General features: G+C 39.2%; 1 protein-coding gene across 1 annotated transcript in view; it reads left to right on the forward strand.

The window, feature by feature from the left end:
* Nucleotides 1-26339, forward strand: part of PRTG (protogenin) — a gene marked incomplete at its 3' end in the record, with an annotated part of 124970 nt that overhangs the window by 47436 nt on the left and 51195 nt on the right. Inside the window, exons 3-11 of the mRNA XM_080674044.1 lie at nucleotides 12594-12738; nucleotides 13380-13513; nucleotides 15708-15845; nucleotides 16126-16284; nucleotides 16891-17050; nucleotides 17995-18242; nucleotides 20345-20509; nucleotides 24943-25248; nucleotides 25976-26161. Coding sequence (XP_080530170.1) covers nucleotides 12594-12738; nucleotides 13380-13513; nucleotides 15708-15845; nucleotides 16126-16284; nucleotides 16891-17050; nucleotides 17995-18242; nucleotides 20345-20509; nucleotides 24943-25248; nucleotides 25976-26161 — 1641 coding nt within the window. The remainder of the gene's footprint in view (nucleotides 1-12593; nucleotides 12739-13379; nucleotides 13514-15707; nucleotides 15846-16125; nucleotides 16285-16890; nucleotides 17051-17994; nucleotides 18243-20344; nucleotides 20510-24942; nucleotides 25249-25975; nucleotides 26162-26339) is intronic.

Raw genomic sequence — 26339 nt, forward strand, 5'->3', positions numbered from 1 at the left:
CATAGGTGATGTCTCCCCAAAGCATGAGAAGTTCAGATATTTAAAAGGAGGCAGGTAAAAATTAAAGATGAGGGATTTTATCAGGTAGTAGAACAACATTATGAAGATAAGGTCTTCAATTCATGCCCCATGTAGGCATATAAAATTTATTTTAAAAAGTCATTACTTTTTCTTAATTATGTGTATTATAGAAAAAAGTAAGTACAAAAAACACCATAGGTAATCCTACCACTAGAAATTTGATCTTAATTATTTCCTGTAATATATCCCCTATTATTTCATCATTCAGGTAGGGGATTTTATCCTCCAGATAATTTACCTCTGCACATTAAAAATGGGAAAGTATTGCTGTTTCTCTGCATTTTATGTACCTTTAGTATGAATAAGCTACATAGTCTGGCTTAGTAGAAAAGAAGAGAAAAATTTTACATCTTAAACTACCTATGCTTTTGTTAGAGCTTTAAAGTTTATTTTTGTAACACATTGGTCACTGACAATCTTTGTTTGCCTTTCTTCAAATCATAACTCCAAACTGTAGTGTATTCATAGCAAGACATCCTGTATTACTATGACCCCTCCAGAACCACTACTAGTTCACTAGGTGTCAAGCAGTGCCGTGAGAACATGCTCACATTATCATACTCTCTGTGTGTGTACACATATGTATATGTGTATGTATATATAATTGAATATTATAAGATCCTTATAAAATATTAATATCCCCATTTTACTGAGGGTTACGGAGGCTCGAGGTTGAGTAACATCTCAAAGGCACACAGCTCATGAATGCAATGCTGTGATTCTTACCCAGATCTATAAATTTTAATATCTGCACTCAACCACAAAGCTATCCTGCTGTACTAGTTCCCTCTATCCACCTACATCATGCACTGTATTGTACTGGATATTATTCCTGACTTTCTTTAAATCAGCTAAGGCTAAGATTTTGCCTGAGTCTTAATATCTTGTATCTCAATTTTCTAATGCCTTAATTTCTATCATCAAGAAATAAGAATACATTTAAATTGGAAAAACAAATACTATTCCTCCTAAGTTTATTTCAACAGAGCCTCAAAAATAATAAAATATATTTTCTCTGCTAATTTTACATGTTATACATTGTTGCCTTTTTAGGCAGATATAAAAACTCAAGGACTTCCTTATTTAAATCTTAACGACAACCTAACATCTGAACCATTAGTTAAAATATCAGGATGCATTAGATATTTGAAAGTGTTTATATGGTTAATCTCTGACCTAATTTTGTAGTTTCCTGGTCTTACTTAACATGTCCAGGTTTTTCTCATCCTGATGAAATGAGAGTCTATAATGGTGATTCATCAATCCATCTGATCTCTTCTCCTATGTTCTCTGGTCTGGCACCATACTGTCCACCAACCTTCCATATCTACCTAATAAAAGAGTAACACGCTAATTGACTGTACCTTTGCGACACCCACCAGCCAATCGGGAGTGAGTATGCAAATCAACCCAACAAAGATGGTGGGTTAATTTGCATATGCAGGCACCGAGTGGCCAGGGATGGGGCTGGACACTTGCGTTGTCACCATGCCGACGACGCAGGCATTTCGCACCACCCCAGCCGCTCTGGGCCTCTGGGCAGCATGGGAAGGCGGAAAGGTGGCTCTGGGCCGGAGCAGAAAGGCAGCTCTGGGCTGGAGCAAAGGCTGTGCCAGCAGCCAGGGGAAGGAAGGCCCATTCTTGCATGAATCTTCATGCATCTGGCCTCTAGTACATAATATAGTCCATAAACCTCAGAACCATTTGGGTCCTTCTCACCATTTCCCTTGAACGTTTCATGGCCAAATGATGTTCAATGTACAACATCTCTTATTTGTGCTCTCCCTTCCATTCCTACAATCTTTCATCAGGCAAATTCACAGTCTGCTGCTCTAGTAGCCTCTTAAGTGGTTTCCCTATCTCTAAACTCTCTCTCTCTCTCTCTTAAGAATTTGGCTTTTTGATGATGAGAAGTGTGTGGGCTTAGAACTAGGATAATAGTAAAAAAAGAATAGCTTGTGTTCTCATTAGGCAAACTTTTTAAAAGATATATATGTTTTAAAAAAATATTTGGTTCCTAAATAAATTTTAGACTATGGTAGTATATAATTTAATTTACATGCAATCTTACCTTTTCTATGGATCCTAAGAATAGAGATACTCTTGTTTGAGATGAGACGCATAGCTTCAAAATCCTAGTATGCAGGAGTTTAAAGGTATTATTCTGTTTTGGAAATTCAAGAACTTAACATATATTCTTACCCAGCTAGAAAGCCAAAACATATTAACTTATACCTGAGCAGTAGAATTGCTTGGAAGTAGAACCAGTAATTTTTATCTTCCACAAAAAAGTGTGAGGGTCTCAAACTTTTATTCAGCAGAGAATTCATATAGGTTCTCCAGAAATTGCCTGGATTCAGATCCCAGCCTCACCACTTATTAGCAGTATAACCTTGAGCAAGTTGAGTAATCTGTCTATGACTCAGTTTTCTCAACTGAAAATTGGGATAATAACAGTTGTGAGAATTAAATAAAGTAGATTATGTAAAGTACTTAAAATGCTGCCTGGCAAGAAAATACATGTTAGCCCATCGTTGTTTGTGTCATTATTATAACCTCTGTTATATGCTTTCATAAAACTTATACTTTCCTTTAGAGCAGTGGTTCTCAACCTTTCTAATGCCACAACCCTTTAATACAGTTTCTCATGTTGTGGTGACCCCCAACCATAAAATTATTTTCGTTGCTACTTCATAACTGTAATTTTGCTACTGTTATGAATCATAATGTAAATATCTGTGTTTTCCGATGGTCTTAGGCGACCCTGCTAGCAGTTGTAGAGCCTAAGGAACTGTATTAAAGGGTCACGGCATTAGAAAGGTTGAGAACCACTGCTTTAGAGCATTTATCACAGTTTGAAGTTATATACTTGCATAGTGATTTAGTTGTCTTCATCCATCACTAGACAAAGATCCCTGAGGGTAGAGTCTCTGTTTTGCTCATAACTGGATCCTCCTTTGTACCTAGAATGTTCTAGATACTGAATAAATATTTGTTGACTTAATTTAGAAGAGATTCCATTAGTCTAAAATAAGTCTGAGTAAGCAGTTAACTGCCACGCATCCAAAATGAAAACCATCCCCACACACCACGATATTTTGAATTTAATTAAAAAAATCAAATTGCAGTGAATATTATAAAAATAAACATATTACTCACAATTTGGGTGTTCTTGAATATTTTCAGCTGAAAATTCTCACAAAAAATTATTTTAAAGTTGGTCAGGGCTGCCACTTAGGGAAAACATTTTTTTTTTAAAATATATTTTATTGATTTTTTTACAGAGAGGAAGGGAGATGGATAGAGAGCTAGAAACATCGATGAGAGAGAAACATCGATCAGCTGCCTCCTGCACAACCCCCACTGGGGATGTGCCCGCAACCAAGGTACATGCCCTTGACCGGAATCGAACCCGGGACCCTTGAGTCTGCAGGCCGACGCTCTATCCACTGAGCCAAACCGGTTTCGGCTAGGGAAAACATTTTATTTTTATAGACACGCGTGGTGTGTGGGGAAGGTCCACCACTTGCGTCTACAGACGCTTATTGCGTGCAATGGGTTAAAATCCTCTTCTGATTGGGAAGATAGTTAATCTGGCCCATTATTTTATGAACAGTTGCATGATTCAAAGCCTGAAAGCATGGGTTAACTACAAACTAATGAATGGTGTGATTATACTATCTGTATAATGGGGTTGATAACTTCTTTGTGTCATAGTTATAACATATAGCTTTAATAGCAGAAATATTCATTGGTTTTTTTTTTTGTTTTGTTTTTTTAATCCTCACTTGAGGATATTTTTCCATTGATTTTTAGAGAGAGTGGAAGAGAGAGGGAAAGACAGAGAGAAATATCGATGTGAGAGAAACATATTGATTGGTTGCCTCCTACACAAGCCCCGACCAGGGCCCGAGCCAGGGAGGAGCCTGCAACCAAGGTATATGTCCTTGACCGGAATGGAACCCGGGACCCTTCCATCCACAAGACGACGCTCTATCCACTGAGCCAAGCCAGCTAGGGCTATTCATTGTTTTTTAATATAAGTAATTAATATGGAGTATTTAAATACTTGTTGTATACTTACCATAAAACAGTTTGATTTTGGAGTAATTAATGCCAAACTTTTTTTTTTTCTGTCAAAAAAAAATAGCCAATGAATCTGTTTATTGAGAATGCACCCATACAGAAAGAGTTAAAAAATATATAGTTGGCATAAAGAAAGATATTTGTTCCTTTTGATGTAATAGGGATATATACATTCAATTTTTCTAATAATTAGGCTAAGCAATTTAAAGATTTGGAAAGAGGGGTTGCTAAGGCATAGTACTTTAGGACAGCATTTAAAATTAGAACCACATTTTTTGTGAGATTATTTCTTTGTTGAGTTTAGCAGTAATAGATTAACCTTAGAAGCCTTTAAGATGGAAGCCGCTTGTGAGACCCATGTATCCATATCAAACACTGGTGTGTGTCTGGAGGATGTTTTTGACAGATGGGGGCGGGGGGAAGGGGAGATGCAAGCAAGGGAGAACAGATGAAAGACTTAAAAAGATTTTAAATTGATGTTAGAGAGACGAAGAGAGAGACAGACAGACAAACATTGATTTGCTGTTCCACCTATTTATGCATTCATTTCTTGATTCTTGTATGTGTCCTGACTGGGGATTGAACCTGCAACTTTGGCACATTGGGACGACACTCCAACCAACTGAGCTATTTGGCCAGGGCAGATAAGAGACTTTTATAATGGCTCCAGTGAGTGATGTTGGAACAGAGACGCAGAAATGAATTTGACATATATCTAGGATTTAAAATCAGTGGGAGCAGGTGATTGAAGGAAGAGAGTGCAAAAGGAGTCAGTAGTCTATCTCAGGTGAGTGGTCATAGTGGTGATGTGACACATTGAGATAGAGATACAGGTTTGGAAGAAGGAAGATGACTTCATTTGGGATGTGATCAAGAATTAGAAGTGCCTTTTACAAATTACAGGTGAAGATGCCCAGTAGGCAGTTGAAGCTCTCAGTATGAAGCTCTGAGGATAGGGATCTAAGCTGGAGATGTATTTGGGGGAGTCATCAGCAATAGATGGATGTAGCTAAAAACCAAGAGTGGATGATCTCACCCAGTGAGATTGTGTAGAGAGAAAAGAACAGAGACTCTCTGAAAGGGAAGGGCAGAGGAACAAGGAGAGCCCTTGAAAAAAAGGAGACAAGGAGTCAGTGCAATAAGAGAACAAGGAGTGCTTAGTGTCATAGACGCAGTTTCAATAAAATAATAGGGTAAGAAGGCAGATTAGGTGTTTGAGGCATAAAGTCAGAGAGGGAGAAGGGGAGGCAACTAGAATAAACTATTCTTTAGAAAAGTTTTGATCCCAGGGGGAGGACAGAAGGTGACTAGCTGCTAGAGGGACACATACCATAAAGAGAGGTATGGAGTTTTGTTGTTGTGTTTTGAGGTTGGGAGAGACTTAACCACTTTTACCGGCTGAAGAAATGAAGTAGGAGGAATTTGAATATGCAGGAGAGAGGTAGAGAGATGGCTGTATCAGGTTCACAGAGGTGAGAGAAGAGGATGGGCTTGGTGCCCAGATGGAGGGGGTACAAACAGAAAGATGACGACTTATTTTCATTGTTGAGTGATGAATTCTGCTTTTTCTTCAGTCTCATAGGTGCTGATGAGAGTCCCAAGGAGTATCTGGCTTGGTCTTCTTGGGGAAAAATTATTTTGCCAGTAGGTTGAATTTTCAAAAGGGACAAATAAGTTAGATATGTTAAATATAAAAGTGTTTGGGGAATTTTAAAAATATATATCTTTAGAACTTGCTTTAGATCTGGCTGAAAACTAGAGTGAGATCAAGAAATACCCTTATTGAGTCGATGTGTTAACTAACCTTATATGGTAAACATTTACCAACATATGTATCAGATTATCACATTGTACACACTACTATATGTTAATTATATTTCAGTAAAGCTGAGGGGAGGAAAGACACCAAGTTAGTGATTGCCTAGGGCTTAGATTTGGGAAGAGATCAGAAGATTATGGAGTGATAACTAAAAGATATGGGATTTTATTTTGGAGTGATGAAAATATTCTAAAATTGATTATGGGATGATTGTACACTCTTTGAATTTACTAAAAACCATTGAATTATATACTTTAAATGAGTGTATTGCATGGTATATAAATTATATGCTATGTGATTTATATCTTAATAAAGCCTTTTAGTTCTCATGATTTTGTAACTTCGAGGTTCTAGTGCATTTAACCTAAAGTGAAATGTTAGTTTCATTTTTAAAAATAGTTCTTTGTTGTTGAAAGTATTACATATAGTTCAGTTTTTATAACTTAGAGGTTTCATAGACTTACTTGTCTGGGGGAAAAAAGATTCAGGGGATCAGATTATTTGATTGGTTAGCTGAGATTCAGAGTAAAAACACTCAAATGCCTAAGTGGTTGGAATGAAATTACTCCAGGCAACAGAGTCATTATTTTTAGTCTCAGGAGTCGCAATATTTATAAAAAGTCTTGTAATATATAAAGAGCCCTCACTATATTGGCTTATTGAATCTAAAAATTCTTTAATAGAGGAGAGACAGATTTTTAGCTCTAAAAATAAAACCACTAAATATTAGACATCATTTAGAATTATAGTAAACAAACAAACAAAGCATTATTTTCCTAAGCCTTGGTATTTGTACCTGGAAAACTCCCTACATTTCTGACTACTGTGTTTAAATACCTAATAGAATTGGAGAATTTCAAAAAAATTCAGTTCAATGCACAAGTACTGTTTTAGTGCTGAGTCATGCCATTTGCTATCTTAAGGGATCCTGCAAAGAATGTGGACCACTACTGGCGCTCAGGGAGCTCATAGTATAGAAGGGGAGAAAGATTGTGAACAAGTGGTTAAAATACAGTGAGATACTGATAAGCAATAAAGGTCTGCAATGTACAGAAGTTGCAGATAAAAGGGTCAGGAACAACTTCTCAAAGTATAGGACAAGTGATCTCAGTTTTAACTGGTGAGAGGATTTCATCAGGTAGACAGAAGGACTAGGACATTGAGAGAGAAGGAAGTACTCATGTAATGCTCACAGGTATGAAATATGGTGTATTCAGTGTTCATGAAACATAATTAATTGTAAGTGGTTGAAAACAAGTGAGAGTTTTGCAGGGACTAATTAATTAATCAGGAACACAATAAAATTTACGTTTTTTGACTGTCACTCTGGTGGTAACTCTGATGGTAGGGGAGATGTCACCTAAAAGGTTCCTGCAAGACTTTCCAGGCAGTAGATGACAAGAGCCTGAATGGAAGGGAAGACTATTGGGGATGCAGAGAAGTCAGATATGGAAGAAATATACAGTAGGTGGGATAAAACATACTGAATTGGGTGCTTGATTCATTGTAGAGTAATTGAAGAAGTTGTTCAAACAGGTGGGACTGGAAGCAACCTATTTTATGAAGAAAAGTTAAACTATATTAGCTATTTCCATCTAAAGAGATAAAGGCTGGGGAAGAATAAGATAAAAGTCCCACCTTAAAGTCTGTAAGTTGTGTTTAGACTGGACTGTCAATGATGGCAAGAACTAAAAGTCACCCTTTTACACAGGGAAAATATAACATGGGACCAATAAGAGAAATTAGTACTTCATAAAGCAGGCATTAAATTTATGGAAACTTAGGTCCTTATTCCCCCCAAATATGAATGTTTGACATAGTTAATTATAGAAAAACTAGAGTCCTGGTGCACGGATTCATGTACATTGAAAGGAAATTAATTAGAAGAAATATTTTAATATCGCTATTCGTGTCTTGCTAATGAAAAGAAAATAGGATTCTACTGAGTCTCCTATCTATCTATCTACTGCAGGACTTCTGTGAGGATCAAATGAGATGATGCACAGGAAAATGCTTCACAAACATTTGGTTAAACTGTAAAATGTTTGCACCTGGCTATAAAGCAAGTCAGGTTCCTGGGCTGAAGAAACTCCAAGGAGGCTAGTTGTTAGAGGAAGCCAGGCATTACTATGTGACATCATTACCTAGCGCCCACAGCGACTGTTTCCAGGCTGGGCTGTGGGCCGCATTTTGCGTCATGGGGTCTTGGCAGCGTTGGCTGCGATATGGTGGGGTGTCGCTCCAGGGTGGTGGTGGGGCCTGTGTCCCACTTGGGAGAAGCCGAATGTTGGTTTGTCGGCACCAGGTGCATGGTGCCGTTTCTTTGTAAATGGCCAGTGCGCTTCATGCAGATTCTGCATTGAGTATCTGCCCCCTGGTGGTCAGTGTGCATCATAGCTATCAGTTGGATGGACACTTAATCTTTTTATATATAGACCAGAGGCCCAGTACACGAAATGCGAGCACTCGGCGGGGGGGGGGGGGGGGGGCTCAGTCTGGCCTGCACCCTCTCGCAGTCCAGGAGCCCTTGGGGGACATCCTTTGCGCTGCCACAGAGGCAGGAGAGGCTCCCACCACTGCTGCTGTGCTTGCCAACCGTGAGCCCGGCTTCTGCTGCACTGACCACCAGGGGGCAGCTCATGCATTGAGCGTCTGCCCCCTGGTAGTCAGTGCATGTCATAGCAACTGTTCATTCTGCCGTTTGGTCAATTTGCATATTAGCCTTTTATTATCCTACTAGAGGCCCGGTGCATGAAATTAGTGCACAGGGGTGTGTGTCCCTCAGCCCAGCCTGCACCCTCTCCTATCAGGGACCCCTTGAGTCGGACATCTGCCCGGGCAGTCGGACATCCCTCTCACAATCCAGGACTGCTGGCTCCCAACAGCTCGCCTGCCTGCCTGCCTGATTGCCCCTAACCGCTTCTGCCTGCCAGCCTGATCACCCCCTAACTACTCCCCTGCCAGCCTGATTGACACCTAACTGCTCCCCTGCTGGCCCGATTGCCCCCAACTGCCCTCCCCTGCCGGCCTGGTCAACCCTAACTGTCCTCCCCTGCAGGCCTGGTCCCCCCCAACTGCCCTCCCCTGCATGCTTGGTCACCCCCAACTGCCCTCCCCTGCAGGCCTGCCTGATCACCCCTAACTGCCCTCCCCTGCAGGCCTGGTTGCCCCCAACTGCCCTCCCCTGCAGGCCTGGTCCCCCCCAACTGCCCTCCCCTGCAGGCCTGGTCACCCCTAACTGTCCTCCCCTGCAGGCCTGGTCCCCCCCAACTGCCCTCCCCTGCATGCTTGGTCACCCCCAACTGCCCTCCCCTGCAGGCCTGCCTGATCACCCCTAACTGCCCTCCCCTGCAGGCCTGGTTGCCCCCAACTGCCCTCCCCTGCAGGCCTGGTCGCCCCTAACTGTCCTCCCCTGCAGGCCTGATCTCCACCTGCCCTCCCCTGCAGGCCTGGTCCTCCCCAACTGCCTCCCTGCAGGCCTTGTCCCTTCCAAATGCCCTCCCCTGCAGGCCTGGTCCCCCCCAACTGCCCTCCCCTGCAGGCCTGGTCACCCCCAACTGCCCTCCCCTGCAGGTCTGGTCCCCCCCAACTGCCCTCCCTTGCAGGCCTGGTTCCCCCCAACTTCCCTCCCCTGCAGACCTGGGTCCCCCCCAACTTTTCTGCCCTGCAGGCCTGGTCGCCCCCAACTGACCTCCCTTGCAGGCCTGGTCCCTCCCAACTGCCCTCCCCTTCTGACCTGATCGCCCACAACTGCCCTCCCCTGCCGGCCATCTTGTGGCAGCCATCTTGTGTCCACATGGGGGCGGCCATCTTTGACCACATGGGTGCGGCCATCTTCTGTGTTAGAGTGATGGTCAATTTGCATATTACCTCTTTATTATATAGGACTATAGGCCTGGTGCACAAAATTCGTGCACGGGGGGGGGGGTCCCCTTACCCCAGCCTGGACCCTCTCCAATCTGGGACCCCTCGGGGGATGTCCGACTGATGGCTAAGCAGGCAGTTGGACATCCTTAGCGCTGCCACAGAGGCAGGAGAGGCTCCCGCCACTGCCGCTGTGCTTGCCAACCGTGAGCCCAGCTTCTGGTGCACTGACTACCAGGGATCAGCTCTTGCATTGAGCATCTGCCCCCTGGTAGTCAGTGCGTGTCACAGCGACTGTTCATTCTGCTGTTTGGTCAATTTGCATATTAGCCTTTTATTATATAGGATAAGCTTACATTGTTATTAAGAAATCAGGCCATTATGAATGTGAACCTGATATTTTGGACATAAATATAACCATCTATTCTCTAATTCTTCAGTAGAAAAGGCATTGGTTGGATCCAAAATAAACATATTTGTAAATAGATTAACATCTAGAAAATGATTACAGAAGCAACTAAAAAGAAAAATTTTCAGGTTTGATGTTCTTGAATAGGGATCTCAAACATTTTAGTCTTACTCTTTATACTCTTAAAGCTTATTGAGGATCCCAAAGCTTTTATTTGTGTAGGTTATATCTATTGATACTTATTATTAGAAATTAAAACAATTTTTAATCTTCACCTGAGGATATATGTTAGAGAGATAAGAAGGCAGAGGGAGAGAGAGAAACATCAATTGATGGATTCTGTATGCACCCCAACCCAGGATCAAACTGGTAACTTGGGTATGTACACTGATCAGGAATTCTTCAGGTTACGGGTTTGATTCCCAGTCAGGTCACATACCCAGGTTGCCATTCAGGGCACACATGGGTGGTAACAGATCAATGTTTCACTCTCACATCGATGTTTCTCTCTATCCCTCTCCCTTCCACTCTAAAATAAAATAATAAAAAAATAAATTAAATTAAATAAATATACCCTCGGGTAATATTAAAAATTTTTTTAAATAAGTAAAGTAATAAAATACTGATTCATTTAAAAATGAAAACATTGATTCATTACATATTAACATAACACATTTAATGAAGCACAACTATTTTCCAAAAAAAAATACTTTAGTGAGAAGAGTGGCATTGTTGTGCATTTGTGCAAATCTCTAATTAGCTTACTAGGAGACAGCTGGATTCTCACACATACCTGCTTCTGTACTGAGTCTGTTGTGGTGTCACCTGTCATGTAGTTTCTGGAAAACACTGTACACACAAGAGAAATGAGAATGAAGCAAGAACATGGCAGTGATTATGAGAATGGTTCTTACCTTGTGGAACCTGTTCTTGAGGAAGCAGAAATATTTTGTTACTGGCACCAAAACAGTTACTATACCACCACTCCATCCTTTTTGGAAATAGATGCTTTTAAGAATATTTTCATCATTATTCACTGGCTTTGTCCTATTCCTCTAAAGGTCTGTGATCCATTTACAGACTAATGAAATCAAGTCCAAGGCAGAATGTAAGTCTTCTGTGATCTTTTACCCTTTCCATTCTAATGAAGCATAAGTCATCTAGACCACAGTCCCTCTATTTTTCTTCATAACTTCTCACTTTATTGATAAACCATAAAGGCATATATATATATTTTTTTGAACTGGAATCTGAGTAAGACCATCATTGGGGCCCTTTCTTTATGTCCTGGAAGACTTAGAGGGAAGGAAAACCACACTATTACCTGGAGTCTGGACTCTGTCAAAATGTAAACCCAGGGACACTGACGACCAATTCCTGGAGGCCTGCCTAACTGGGAAAGAATTATCTCTGGAAAATGGCAACACTTGAAGATTTAGCTTTAGTTTGGAAATGCGTGAGTCTGAAAATAGTCTCTTGAGTCTTTCTACCTTTTGGTCATCAGCACACCATTGTTCTTCTCTTTTTTATTCTGCAATATCAATACCACCCTCATTTGATTCCAAACACAGAGTGACATATCTGTGTCCAAAATAACCAAGTCCTTGTTTTCATTAAGGTGTCTTGTAGAGCCTGGCCCTTCTCACTGCCACCACCCCGTTGTCATCTTGTTTAAACAACCTGTCGGTCTTGATTCAAGGCTCTTTGTTTCTCAGTCCATCCTGTGTAACAGAGCCTGATTTATTTTTTCCAAATACTACTATCATGACATTTCTTTGCTCAAAAATCTTCAGTGATGTCTTAATTTGTACCATGCTACAAATCTGCTTTATTTCTATCTTCTTCCACTTTTGTTATTGCCTTCATGTTATTCCTATTTTTCCCTTTTTATCTAAACCTAATAGATTATTCAAAACTCAATTTAAAACCAACTCTGTAAATGGTTTTTACTTCTCTAATCTGTCTGCCTTGATTTCCCTCTCCTCTGAAATAGTGTCTGAAGTTTGTACCACAGTTGTGTATGTAATTAAATACTTTTATTAATTGTTTGTTTTTGTTTCAGTCATGTTAAATTTTTTTCCTCTGCACAGGCTGTAAGTTTCTTAAGAACTTGGCTAGAATTTCATCCTGGGAAAGACTCCTTGATTTGGACAACTGCTCAGTGATTTTTTTTCATAATTATTCCCTAAATTGTTTTTGTGTTAGTTACAATGGGATGGTCTTAACATCTGAGAAAGAGTCCAAGTCTGATAAATAATATCTAGCATAATGCTATTCCCAAGTATAGTCTAATAGTTCATGTACGTATTCTGAATTTGTCAAATTTTCTTATAGCTATTTCTGCATTTGAAGTTCAGCCAGTTTCTACTGAGGTCCAAGAAGGTGGAATTGCTAGATTTGCATGCAAGATTTCATCAAACCCTCCTGCAGTTATAACATGGGAATTAAATCGAACAACTCTACCTATAACTATGGACAGGTAAATACAGCTTTTCATGAGACTATATGGGACAAAGACCATTATGGAACTCATTTTCATAGATGGTGTCAATAATCAACTTTTTAAAAAAATATATTTTTAATTGATTTTTTAAGAGAGGAAGGGAGAGGGATAGAGAGTTAGAAACATCGATGAAAGAGAAACATCAATCAGCTGCCTCTTGCACACCCCCTCCCTACTGGGGATGTGCCCACAACCAAGGTACATGCCCTTGACCAGAATCGAACCTGGGACCCTTGAGACGCTCTATCCACTGAGCCAAACAGGTTAATCAACTTCTTGGTTAATCCTGACCTGAGGATATTTTCTCCGTTGGTTTTTTAAGAGAGAGGGGGAGAATGGGGGACAGACAAACAGAAACATCGATTGGTTGCCTCCCGCATACACCCAAGCGAAGCTGGGGATGGAACCTGCAACTGAAGTACACAAACCACACTGCGTAGTTAGTGATGTTTTAGAGAACTGTGGTGACACAAATGAAAATAATTGAATCAAGCTAATATATTAAAAGGTCTTTAAAGTTTGGCACTTTAAAAGGGTTGAATATATGAAATGTTATAGAATATATGTTAAAATAAAATCTGCTACAGAGACTTCAATCATCTTTTTTCTCATAGCAGAATAACTGCCCTACCAACAGGAGTATTGCAGATCTATGATGTTGGCCCAAGGGATGCTGGAAATTATCGTTGTGTTGCTGCTACTGTAGCCCACAGGCGTAAAAGTATGGAGGCTTCTCTAACAGTGATTCCAGGTACCTCGTAGAAGTTCTGTTTTTAGTTTTTAATTGAAACAGCTATTAATTTGTATTTTCTGGCTATAATAGTATGCCGTAAAATAGTACTTTAGTTTCATTTAAACTATTGTAATCTATTTGGAAAATGGTCATTTTTATGTATTAAACAACTCTTCTTTCATAGGCTAACTTGTTATATGTCATGTTAGTGTCAACATCTTTAAAAAAGATTGAATTTTTTTGTAAAAATTTCACTTAAAAAAATCCTATATAATAAAAGCATAGTATGCAAATTGTTCCCTCGACTGGGAGTTTGACCAGGAGGCAGAGCCAGCTGCGGGAAGGGAGGGAGGCCCTGGCCAGCGGCAGGCAGCTGGGAGAAGGGAGAGAGTACCCAGCCGGCCACCGCCAGCCGCTAGGGACCCTACCAGTGCACAAATTTTGTGTACTGGGCCTCTAGTCCTATATAATAAAAGGCTAATATGCAAATTGTCCCCTCGACCGGGAGTTCAACCAGGAATTCCACCAAGGGGTGGGGCCAGCCAGCCAACTGCCCACGGCCCCTCCCCCCTTGCCAGCCCCACCCCTGGTTGGCCTCCCATCCCCAACTGGGGACAGGGTTGGCCGGCCAATCTCCTGCAATCCCCTCCCCCCAGCCAGCCCAGCCTGATCAGCCCCAATCTGGGTGGACCGGCCAGGCCCCCCCCCCCCCCCCCCGCACGAATTCGTGCACCGGGCCTCTAGTATATATATAATACAAAAAGGAAAATAACAATTATTCATTTCTACCAGAATTGTCCATTGTCAATAAAGAGATACTTGTTTCTAGTTTGGTATTTTTTGTTTGTTATTTTAAGAAAAATCATTTGCATTTGTGAAAAAATACATACTTATTGTAAAGAATAATGTTTATAAAAGTAAAAAAAGTACAAAGGTATATCCTGACCTGGTGGCTCAGTTGTTTATAGCATCACCCCATCCACCAAAAGAGTCGCAGGTTTGATTCCCAGTCAGGGTGCATACAAGCAACAACCGATTGATCCCTCTCTCTGTTTCCCCCCTCCCCCCACTCCCTCTCCTCCCCCCCCCCCCTCCTTCCCCTCTCTCCAAAATCAAAAGACAAATCCTCAGGTGAGGATTTTTAAAAAGTACAAAAATATAATATAGTTTTAAAATATCCCCAATTCCAATACTCAGAAAGTATTACTGTTAACATTAAGTGAACATAAATTTTTTCATTTTGCCATACATGAATATAATTAAAAGGGAAATTAGCTTGAGAGACTAATATGAAGAAATATATATATAGTACTAAAGTGGAATTATACATAGACACTGATTTTTATTTTAAAATAATTAACTTAAATTTACTTGAATATAGTGGAAGAAAACTTGGACCAAAGACATTGGTAAACTTCATATGATTGTTTCCTCTTCCTAAGAGCTATTCTCAAAAGACCCTATAAAATTAAAAAAATTGTTTTGAAAATCATTAAGAGGCTGAAATTATTTTTTTAATGTTTTGTTTTAATTTGAGGTATTACCTATCAGATTCCTGGTATAAAAGATAGAAACAAAAGCACTCTCCTCCTTCCCTTCTGCCTACTGTCACATGAATTCTTAAGATTTATGAAAGTATTCAATGAATCTTTCAACCTCAATTAAAAATGAATAATATGGAAACAACCCAAATATCCATCAGCTGATGAATAGATAAATAAAATGTGTTCTATTTATATAATTATTCTGTTAATATTCAATAAAAAGATATGAAGTACTGCTACTGCTACAACATGGATGAATAGTGAAAACATTATGCTGTTAAAAGAAGCCAGTCACAAAGGACCATGTAATGTATGGTTCTTTTTTTAATGAAATGTCTAGAATAGATAAATCCAGAGAGACAGAAAACAGAAAGTAGCTTGGTGTGGTTGCCGGGCTATGGGAAGAGGAACATGGAGAGTGACTGCTAATGGATATGGGTTTTTTTTGGCGGGGGGGGGGGGGTGGGTAATGAAAATGTTTTAAAATTGGTTTGGTGATGGGTGCACAACTCTGAAAATACTAAAACCCATTGAATTATACTTCAGATAGGTGAATTGTATGTTATGTGAGTTTTTAAAAAAAGAAAAAAGTGAATAACTTAAAATAGTTATTTTTCACTTATATTTTACTTATTTATTTTTTATATTCTGCCTTTTTCTCTACAAAGCTACAGAGTCTAAATCCTTCCACACACCAACCATTATAGCAGGTCCACAGAACATAACAACATCTCTTCATCAGACTGTTGTTTTGGAATGCATGGCCACAGGCAGTCCCAAACCAATCATTTCTTGGAGCCGTCTTGGTACGTCTTCTCTGGGGCGGCGGGGAGGGGGGGGGCGGGGGCGGGGAGGTTGGGGAGGGTCTTTAAACTTTGTTCATTATAGTGAAACTGATAAAATATAACAAAACATGTTTGGCAGTTAGGTGGCTTTTAATTTTTTGGCACTTTAGTGTACAGAGAAATGGTTTTAGTATAGAGAATTTTATACTTTTAATGATAGGATTGTTTGGAGAATGATCTTTGGAACTAATTTTAGATTCTGTTTTATATTGTTTTAACTGAAGTATTCTCTCTGAAATAGATCACAAGTCCATTGATGTCTTTAATACTCGGGTACTTGGAAATGGTAATCTCATGATATCTGATGTCAAGCTGCAACATGCTGGTATATATGTTTGTCGGGCCACTATCCCAGGCACACGAAACTTTACAGTTGCCATGGCAACTTTAACTGTATTAGGTATGTTTTCTTTTTTTTTTTGCATTCCAGAGACTCTTACATTTTCACATTTGCTGTTTTATCTCATTCATAGCTTACTTCCACCTTCCTTGAATTTTGTATTACCAATATGAAGGTTGAGCTGAAGTTTCTTAATCTAATGATAATTTTTAGGAGAAAATTAAAGTCCTACATTAAAATATAACGGTTATTCTGAAATCACCATTCTGTTTACCTGCATACTATTACATTCCTTCTTTTTTAAGCTTCTCATCACCCACCCACAAATCCATATACCCATTCACCAATCTAAAACTGTAATCTGTTGGTGTCTATATGGATTCACAAGAGCCTATGTATTGAGCTTAGTTAAATAGGATTATGGTACATACATTTTTAGAGTATTTCTATAGATGGTCTCAATAGGGAAAGCCTGGGTGAAGTGGACATCTCCCTGAGCAATACATGGAAAAGGCACCTGGATAGATACATGAAGAGCGTAGACTGGAGGCTCAAAATGTCACATATTTTCAGGGGTGGGACTTGGTCATTTACTCTTCCTTGACTCTTTGTATCATTCCTGTTGGGACCACAGAAATATATTTTTTCTTTTTTCTTTAAAAACAGCTCCTCCTCTATTTGTCGAATGGCCAGAAAGTTTAACAAGGCCTCGAGCTGGCACTGCTCGATTTGTATGTCAGGCAGAAGGAATCCCCTCACCCAAAATGTCATGGTTGAAAAACGGAAGAAAGATACATTCAAATGGTAGAATTAAAATGTACAACAGGTAGGCTGTGTCATTTTGCTACTGTTTTAGATAAGATATAATGGCTTTAGTAATTTTTATGTTACATGGCTATAATTATAATATCAAGTACTTTTGCTATCTTGGTATTTAACACTAAAATAAAATAAGAAATTTACTAAGATTGTAATATCAGCATGCCCATAGGTCCTTTTACATGTAGATCATGTAAGTGGTTAACTATACTGAAATGAATGTTAGACAGTTCCCCCCCAGACCTGGATTATAGTTTTATTTTATCTTATTTTATTGTTTAAAGTATTATAAATAGTAGTACTTATGTCTCCTTTTCTTCCCCTATTGAACTTCCCCCGGCCTCCCCTACGCCCTGGCACATGCCCTCACCCCTCACCCCTGGATTATAGTTCTGATGAGCAAGTAGCTAAGTTATTATAAGCAAGCATATTAACCCTTGGGGTCTCAGTTCCTTCTTCTATAAATGAGGAAATTAGCAAGAAATAATTGATTCTTTAAGAATTCCCCCACAATTCAAACTTAATGATTTTAAGAACTCACTTTTATTAGTATAAATATCAATCTTTTTGTAACATTCTCATTTATGTTGGACAAAACTTTAAAAATTTTTGTTGACCTCAATTTTATGTCACATTGCAATATTATATAAATTAGATGCTAAAAGTAATATATTTTCTTAATGAAAGACAAGTTTTTAAAAAGAAATTAAGCTGTCATCTAAAGCAAACAGGATTTGGGGATATCACAAGTATTTATTATGTAGACTCAGAAAATAAGAGTAATTTTAAGCAATTCATATAGATTTTTCAGTAGGGCTGACTACACATTTTTTTGTTCATAGTGATTTTTGTCATTTGAAATGAGAGTACACTTTGTAATAGTTTAACTTTATTTTTACATTATTCTTAGAATTTTTCATAGAAATAAATATATTTTTTTCTTTTCTTCAGTAAATTGGTAATTAATCAGATTATTCCGGAAGATGATGCTATTTATCAGTGCATGGCTGAGAACAGCCAAGGATCTATTTTATCTAGAGCCCGACTGACCGTAGTAATGTCAGAAGACCGACCCAGTGCTCCCTATAATGTGCACGCTGAAACCATGTCAAGTTCAGCCATCCTTTTAGCTTGGGAGAGGCCACTTTATAATTCAGACAAAGTCATCGCTTATTCCGTGCACTACATGAAAGCAGAAGGTAAGCAATTAGAGGAGTGTCTATCTTTAAGTTCCGCTTGCACTCGTGGATTTGTTTTTAGTCTGAATGATGCTTACCTAATCCACATAATATTTTTTTCACATAATATTTTTGAAGCTCTATGGCATTTGTCTCTAGTCTGTCAGGTGTATCGATTTTTTTCTAAATTTTGTAGTATTACTAGTATATACTTTGTGTATATAAGTATAGCCTAAGATATTTTTATTTAGAAGTAAGTTACTATCTCTGCCAGGTAAAGTATAGAATGGTGTATTTATGGATTTCATTTCAGCAAATATATAAATTTCTTAACTAAGACTTAGTATGCCAATTTAAGTATGCAGTTACATAGGACCAATGGTGTGACTGCTTAATAAAATAATGTAGTAAAATATAGTCACTATATCATGTTCTTTTTAAAGGGGAAAGTAAACATTATCAAATTCCCCATATATTTGATTTTATAGATTTTGAATGTCTTCTGAAATTATATAGAACTCTCTGAAAATTGGATAAGACATTATTGGTATCTTATTCTATAAAAGTAGAAATCAGATCTATCTTCAGATTTTTATTTTGAACTATTCCGTTTTTATCCTTATTGTTTCTTTTGGCAAAAATTTTAGAGGAAAAGGAAAAACTGCTTATCAATCCTAGATATTTCGCTATTGTTTTTTTTCTGTATTTCTCTACTGAATTTTTTTTCATAGAAACCATAATAGAAGTTTACAGATTTTAGTTTTATATGCAAACAGCCTAACTTTTATGCAAAAGACATTAAAAACAAATCCAAACACCCAATGAATGGTGATATAATAAAATTGTCTGTAGAAACAGGTGGTTTGTTGTTGTTTGTTTTTTTGTACTTTGAAGTAGTATTTTGAAAAAAGAATATTTTGAATTTAAATCAGGGGTCATGGTATCAAGAAGAATGAAAGTCTGATAGCTGAGCTTGTTGGAGTATGTTAATTCCCTTTTCAGTGATTTAGGAAGGTAAAAGGAATGCTGGTTTTGGTGGAGACCACTCTTGTTCGCTATTATGGTTCTTTCATTAGAGCCTCCACATGCAGCTCAGTGGTCTATTCAGGGATAGAACAAGGCCTTTTAATTCGAACTCAAGGACATTGTTTGCTAGGTCAGAAATCGTACTATGCAGCTCCTAATTAACGAGACATTAGGCAGTCTGTTGTGAAATGCCTGTAATCTTGTCTAATTAAAATGCTATCAAGTTCATTCAGAAATGTGGGAAAACTTAATAGTGGAATTTGCCTTCTGTTTTGTTTATAAATCCAGTGTGGAAAGAAGGGGCCCTGTCCTTAGAGAGTTTTGATTAAGTTGACATCCATTTACCGTGAATTATTCACAAAGCACAGTCGCGACCAGGGCTCTTGTTCCACTTTACAGGTTTGCTCTGTAGGAATTAAATCCGACAAAGACAAATCCTCCTCCCTACCTTGCCATGCATATTTTATTAAGAATTGCTAAGGATTTTTTTCCTCTTAAGAAAAGAAAAAAGCTCATTGTGAAACAAAGCGTTCTGAAGCACATTCGGTGCTTCCCGGTTCTTTTGCTTTCAATATAAATAAAAGAACAACGTGTGTCAGTCAAATTTAATAGAACCTCTAGGGGCAAAATGAGATCTTTTGCAGGACAACTTTTGGTTTGGTTTGTTTTTATAACGAGCAGAGACATTACATTCCCTACTGTCTGTCCATTTATGTTTAAAAGAAAAAAGAAGCCCGGAGTTCAAGCAAGTAAAATTTAACCTTATGAGTGACAGTGTTCTGCAGTGTAAAGCTTTGTGTGTTCCTGCCACACATTGTCTCTGCTATGGGTTTTGACTAGATGTTAATGGAGTTTAGAGAAGGTTAATTTTTTCCAGTTTGATTTATTCAGGAAAAATGCAAACTAGTCATTTGTAGCAAGACAAATGAAATTACTTTTAGAAAATAAAGACCTTCCTATTCACATTTTTTAAGAAGAGTAACAAAAGGTAACAGAGAGATTAGACTCAAGGCCCAGGGTTTTACAGTGCAGGAAAATGGTCTTGTTAATTTTATTTTGAATATTCTTAATTTTTAAACACGGATTCTTTAATGTAGGTTTAAATAATGAAGAGTATCAAGTAGTCATCGGAAATGACACAACTCATTATATTATTGATGACTTAGAACCTGCCAGCAATTATACTTTCTACATTGTGGCATATATGCCAATGGGAGCCAGCCAGATGTCTGACCACGTGACACAGAATACTTTAGAAGATGGTAAGAAAATGTGATCCTAGGTCATTTAAGTATGAACATTAGTATGTTTAATCAATTTAAAAAATAAGTATATTTTAAAATAGAGAAAATATCTTGTTGATTAAGAAAAACAGATGTAATCATCAGGCTAATTTGCTATTTCATATCTGACTTTCACTATTTGACAGTAACATGATAAGAATAAAGAAAACTTCCATTTATAATTCATAATATAACTTTAATAATAAAATTCTAGTTTTGTCATTCCTTAGCTTAAATTGTAAATATATAGCAGTTTTTATTTTTTTAATTTTATTTATTTTTTACGGAGTATATTCTCTAGGCATGAATAAATATAAGGGCAATTACATACTGAGTGTATAGACTTCTGAAACTGGGAGTTTATGAAATTTAATACCCATCAGTTAAGAAAATTATAAAATCAGAGAGTTTATTTTTAGATACAATATGGTTATTCTACTTAAGGAGGAAAGTAATACTTGTTCAGTTTGTCACTTGATTATGGGTTGGAAACTGAGTTGTGGCAGGCCTGTATATATTACTAGAGGCCCAGTGCACGAAATTCATGCATGCGGGGGAATGTCCCTCAGCCCAGCCTGCACCCTCTCCAATCTGGGACCTCTCGAGGGATGTCTGACTGCTCAGTGGGATCAGGCCTAAACGGGCAGTCGGACATCCCTCTCACAATCCAGGACTGCTGGCTCCCAACCGCTCACCTGCCTGCCTGCCTGATTGCCCCAACCACTCCCCTGCCAGCCTGATCGACGCCTAACTGCTCTCCTGCCGGCCTGATAACCCCTAACTGCTCTTCCCTGCAGGCATGGTCACCCCTAACTGCCCTCCCCTGCAGGCCTGTTCCCCCCCCCAACTGCCTTCCCCTGCTGGCCATCTTGTGGCAGCCATCTTGTGTCTACATGGGGTGGCCGTCTTGTGTATTGGAGTGATGGTCAGTTTGCATATTACCTCTTTATTAGATAGGATTACAATGGAAGGAAGTTCTTTTTATTAAAACAGTAGCGGAGAACTAAGTCTCTTTCTCCTCTAGGAGGCCCATGTTTTACCTTGCAGTGTGAAAAGGAAATTATTTAAAATATACTTAATTATAGTGTTCTCCCTTTGTATATGTTTTCTCATCCTGCATAAATGATCCATTCTTCGTTTTCAAAACATTTTTATAGAAATGATTCCCAAATCTTTTTGTTGTTATTGTTCATTTGGTCCCAGATCTTTTACTTACATCTTTATAATGCCACATATTTAGATGCTTATAAATTCAGAGATTGACTAAATGAAAAAGTTACCACTGATCTGAATACTGAATTCAATTTGTTTCATTTTGGAGTGAGGCACAGTATATATGACCTCTCTAGTTATCTCCTTATATTTAACAACCTCTTAACATGCATGTCTAAAGTGAAACACAGGCTGATGTTTTTTTGTTTTGCTTTTTGGGGTTTTTTGGGGGGCCAGTGTATGAGGTATACCCCTCATATCCTTGAAGAAAATGAGTCTAAACATGCCCTACCTGGTTTGGCTCAGTGCTTAGGGCGTCGACCTGCGGACTGAAGGATCCCAGGCTCAATTTTGGTCAAGGGCACTTACCATGGTTGCAGGCTCCTCCCCGGCCTGGGTTCTGGTCAGGGCGCGTGCAAGAGGCAACAATCGATGTGTTTCTCTCACTTTGATATTTCTCTCTTATTCCTCTCTCTTCCACTCTCTCTAAAAAAATCAATGGAAAAATATCCTCGGGTGAGGATTTTAAAAAAAAAAAAAAAGAAAATTAGTCTAAGCATAGCAAGCAACTTGTTAAAGCTTGCCAATTCCAGTTAAGTTATGATCTCAAAAGTTTTTCTCCTTTAAACCTTTTCTTACTCTGCAACTTATAAATTTAATGTTTGATTTTGTGTTGTGGACAACATACAGACCTCTGACACTGCTTTTCAGATTTCCGCAAGAGTCTCTCCCATTTTCCAGTGCACAGCCAATACAACTAACACGTGTGGGGTGCTTGTCCCTGCCTATTCTGTAAACCTTTCCTTCACTGTCTTGTTTAATCCCTACATAAGCCTATGATAGAAGAACTATTGTTATGTGAGATTGTAGAGTATAGGGGATAAGAATGTGGGCTCTGTTCCTTTACTTACAAGCTTGTGACCTTGGGCAAGTGATTTGACCTCTTTGTATCACAGTTTCCTCAACTGTAGAGTAGAAATTGTAGTTAGTTTTTTCAGTGAGTTTTTGTGAAAATGTTTTGTTCATACACATAAAGGAATATTTAGTAAATTGACTTTTCCTTTTCTACCTATTAGTTCATCATTTATCCTACAAATGTTTATTGAGTACCTATGGTGTGTTATGTAACATTTAGTAGTGAACAAAAAGCAAAAAAACTGTCCTTGAACTTAAGAAGCTTACTTCCTAGTGAGAGAGGGGGTAGAAGAACAATAACCATGATAAATAGTCATGTTAGATAGTGCAAAGTGTTGAGGAGAAGGAAAAAAGCAACAAGGAAAGGAAGTCTAAAATGTTGAGAGGGTTTGAGACTTTAGACAGTCACCAAAGAAGGGGCTCACTGAGTAGGTGACATTTGAATAAAGATCTGAAGGAACTGAACATGAGAGAGCTGGCTAGGCACATGACTGGGAAGTGCATTCTAGGCAGAGGAAATGGAAATTGCTAAGGGCCTGAAACACAAGTGTGGCTGGAGGGGCAGTAACCAGTGGAAAGCAGTGGGAGGTGAGGCAGAGAATTAATGGGAGTTGACCACATAAGCAGATATGGTACAAAGAGGACTTTGGCTTTGAGTAAAATGGGAGCTATTTTGAGCAGAAGAGTGACAGCATCTAACTTGCGTTTTAACAGCTAATGTGTTGAGAACAGGTAGTAGGGACAAGGGACAAAGAAGGGAAATCTGTTAGGAGGCTATTGCAACAATACAGGCTAAAGGTGATGGTGATTGGGACCAAGAGGGTGGCAGTGGAAATTGCCAAGCCACAGGATTGACTGTGGATATGTGTTTGGAGGAGTCAAGGATGACACCGAGGTTTTTGGCTTGAGTTAGACAAATATTTGCTATTAACTGGATTGGAAAGACTGTGCAATTTGGAGAAACACAGAGAACTTAATTGGCCAACATCACACAGAGTAGTAAGTGGTAGAATGAGGATTCAAACATACAGACTAACTCTAGAACCTATGTTAACTCAATACTAGACTGCCTCCCACTATACTTCACTCATTTTCCTGGAGTGCCAGTTGTATTCAAATTATTTAGAGGAAAAATACGTTGATTTCCTCTTAAGCATCCTATCTAATAAAGAGGGAATATGCTAATTGACCCTCGCGCCGTCGCAAATATGGAAGCGTCCACAGCCAGTAAGGAGGGAATATGCTAATTGACTGCCCCGCCCTCAAAGATGGCAGCGCCCACAGCCACAATATGGTGGTGCCCAGTCCCTTTAGCCCTGCTGGGGCGGCAGGTGCACGGCAAGGCTGGGCCCGCCCCACGCACCTGCCTCCGGAATCCCCCAGTCCCCTCAGCCCCCCAGCCACCCAGGGCCGGCCCGAGGCTCAGGTAACCAGGGCCCGGCCGAGGCTTGCGCTGCCGGCAGTGGCAGCAGCATAGGTGTGATGGGGTGTCGCCTTCCCCTGATTGCTGGGTCGCCTCCCGCCCCTGAGGGCTCCCAGACTGTGAGAGGGGACAGGCTGGACTGAGGGACCACTCCTCCAGTACATGAATTTTCATGCACCGGGCCTCTACTCATACATATTGGGAATACAAAATTGACACTAATTTTTAAGATACCACTCTTAGATGTCAAAATATTTTTTGCCAGGTTATATATAACCCTGGTGCCCTAAGCTTCCTCACTCTTTTATAAGTCTCTCTTCTTTGTTCCTAAGGCATTTTGGTGGGATTGAGAAGTATTCTCATATTTTGTATGAGTACTAAGTAATCTCACATTCATCCCAAACAATAGCAATGACAACCTTGCTTTTTTAGGTTCGCTATGCTTGGTCCTTTCTCACTATTTTTCCTTTTTTTTTCTGATTTGTACTCTGAAAACCTGTGCTAGGGCTGAAGGCATCTCTTCTTTATTATGTTACTAGAGGCCCAATGCACGAAAATTTGTGCAAGAGTAGGCCTTCCTTCCCCCAGCTTGCTGGCACCGGCTTCCCTCCGGGACCCGGGCTTCCCTCCTCTGGTCACCTGCAGGCACCCGGGACCTGGGCTGGCTTCTCTCCGGCCCCAGCTTTGTCAGGAAGGATGTCCGGAAAGATGTCTGGTCCAATTAGCATATTACCCGTTTATTATTATTACCCTTTTATTATTATAGATTATTGCTGTTAAGAGAATTCAGTTATTACTGGTGTGCTGATTGACAGTTTTGATTCTAAATATTTATAAGCAACCTGTTTTCTTACATGACTAGTTCCCCTGAGACCTCCTGAAATCAGTTTGACAAGTCGAAGTCCCACTGATATTCTCATCTCCTGGCTGCCCATCCCAGCCAAATATCGGAGAGGCCAAGTGGTGCTCTATCATCTGTCCTTCCGCCTAAGCACTGAGAACTCCATCCAAGTTCTGGAGCTCCCGGGGACCACGCATGAGTACCTTTTGAAAGGCCTGAAACCTGATAGTGTCTACCTGGTGCGGATTACTGCTGCCACCAGAGTGGGGCTGGGAGAGTCATCAGTATGGACTTCACATAGGACACCCAAAGCTACAAGTGTGCAAGGTAAATCTCAAAGATGATTGGGGAAGAATAACTGTATTTATTCCTTGGAATCAATTTTTTCTTATTTAACCTTCATATTTTTAAATTTTGTTTTATGAATAATAGTATCCTATAAATCATGGACTTAATGAAAAAAATTTAAACTTTTTATTGAGTAGTCCCTTTTTGCATAGAATTCATTAGTGTGTTAAACTTTTGGTTACAATATTCGTTTGCTCAGCAAATCTTTCATGAACAGATCAGTCCAAATCAAACTGAATTATCAAAAGTTATTATATATATATTAATAGAGACCTAGTTAATATTGCTATGTGTTTTTTTTTAAATATCAGTTTAATAGAAACACCATAAAACTAGGAAATTTTATACTTTCTTCTTTTACTAATGTGGAATATAACCTGACTGTTTTTGTTGGTGTTAATTGATTAATAGTAATGCCTGTTTTGTCTATCACAGAGGAATATTGGATGGTCAGAATTAGAAAATACTTCTTAACGCTTTAAAAAATACACAAATACAGATATTATTTTGTTCTTATTTATATGCCTTAGTCTTTTAGGTTGTATTTATTTCTGTCTCAAACTTTAATATCATTGTGAAATTTTGAAAATTATAGTACAGTTGTTGATTTGAACTTTTTTGCAACCATTGGCTTGAGATCTGAAATCTCTACTTTCCTGTGTTTTCACTTGAATTATGACATAACATTTCTGGTGAATTTTTCTAGCCCCTAAGTCTCCAGAGTTACATTTGGAGCCTCTGAACTGCACCACCATTTCTGTGAAGTGGCAGCAGGATGCTGAGGACACGGCCGCCATCCAGGGCTATAAGCTGTATTACAAAGAGGAAGGGCAGCAGGAGAACGGCCCCATCCTCCTAGACTCCAGCGACCTCTATACCCTCAGCGGCCTAGGTGAGTGCGTCTGTGCTGCGCTTTTCCTCTTTTCCGTCCTCTCTAACCAACTGGGAGAACAGTTACTGGGTGTAAGCCAGCAGAACTGATTTAATGGTAAAAAGAAAAAAGAATTGACTTTACTACATCACTGTGTGTGTCCTTATGCTTAAGTCAGTGACTGGTTTTTGACTCACCA

This window comes from Plecotus auritus (genome assembly GCF_963455305.1).
Source record: "Plecotus auritus genome assembly, chromosome: 1".
NCBI lineage: Eukaryota > Metazoa > Chordata > Mammalia > Chiroptera > Vespertilionidae > Plecotus > Plecotus auritus.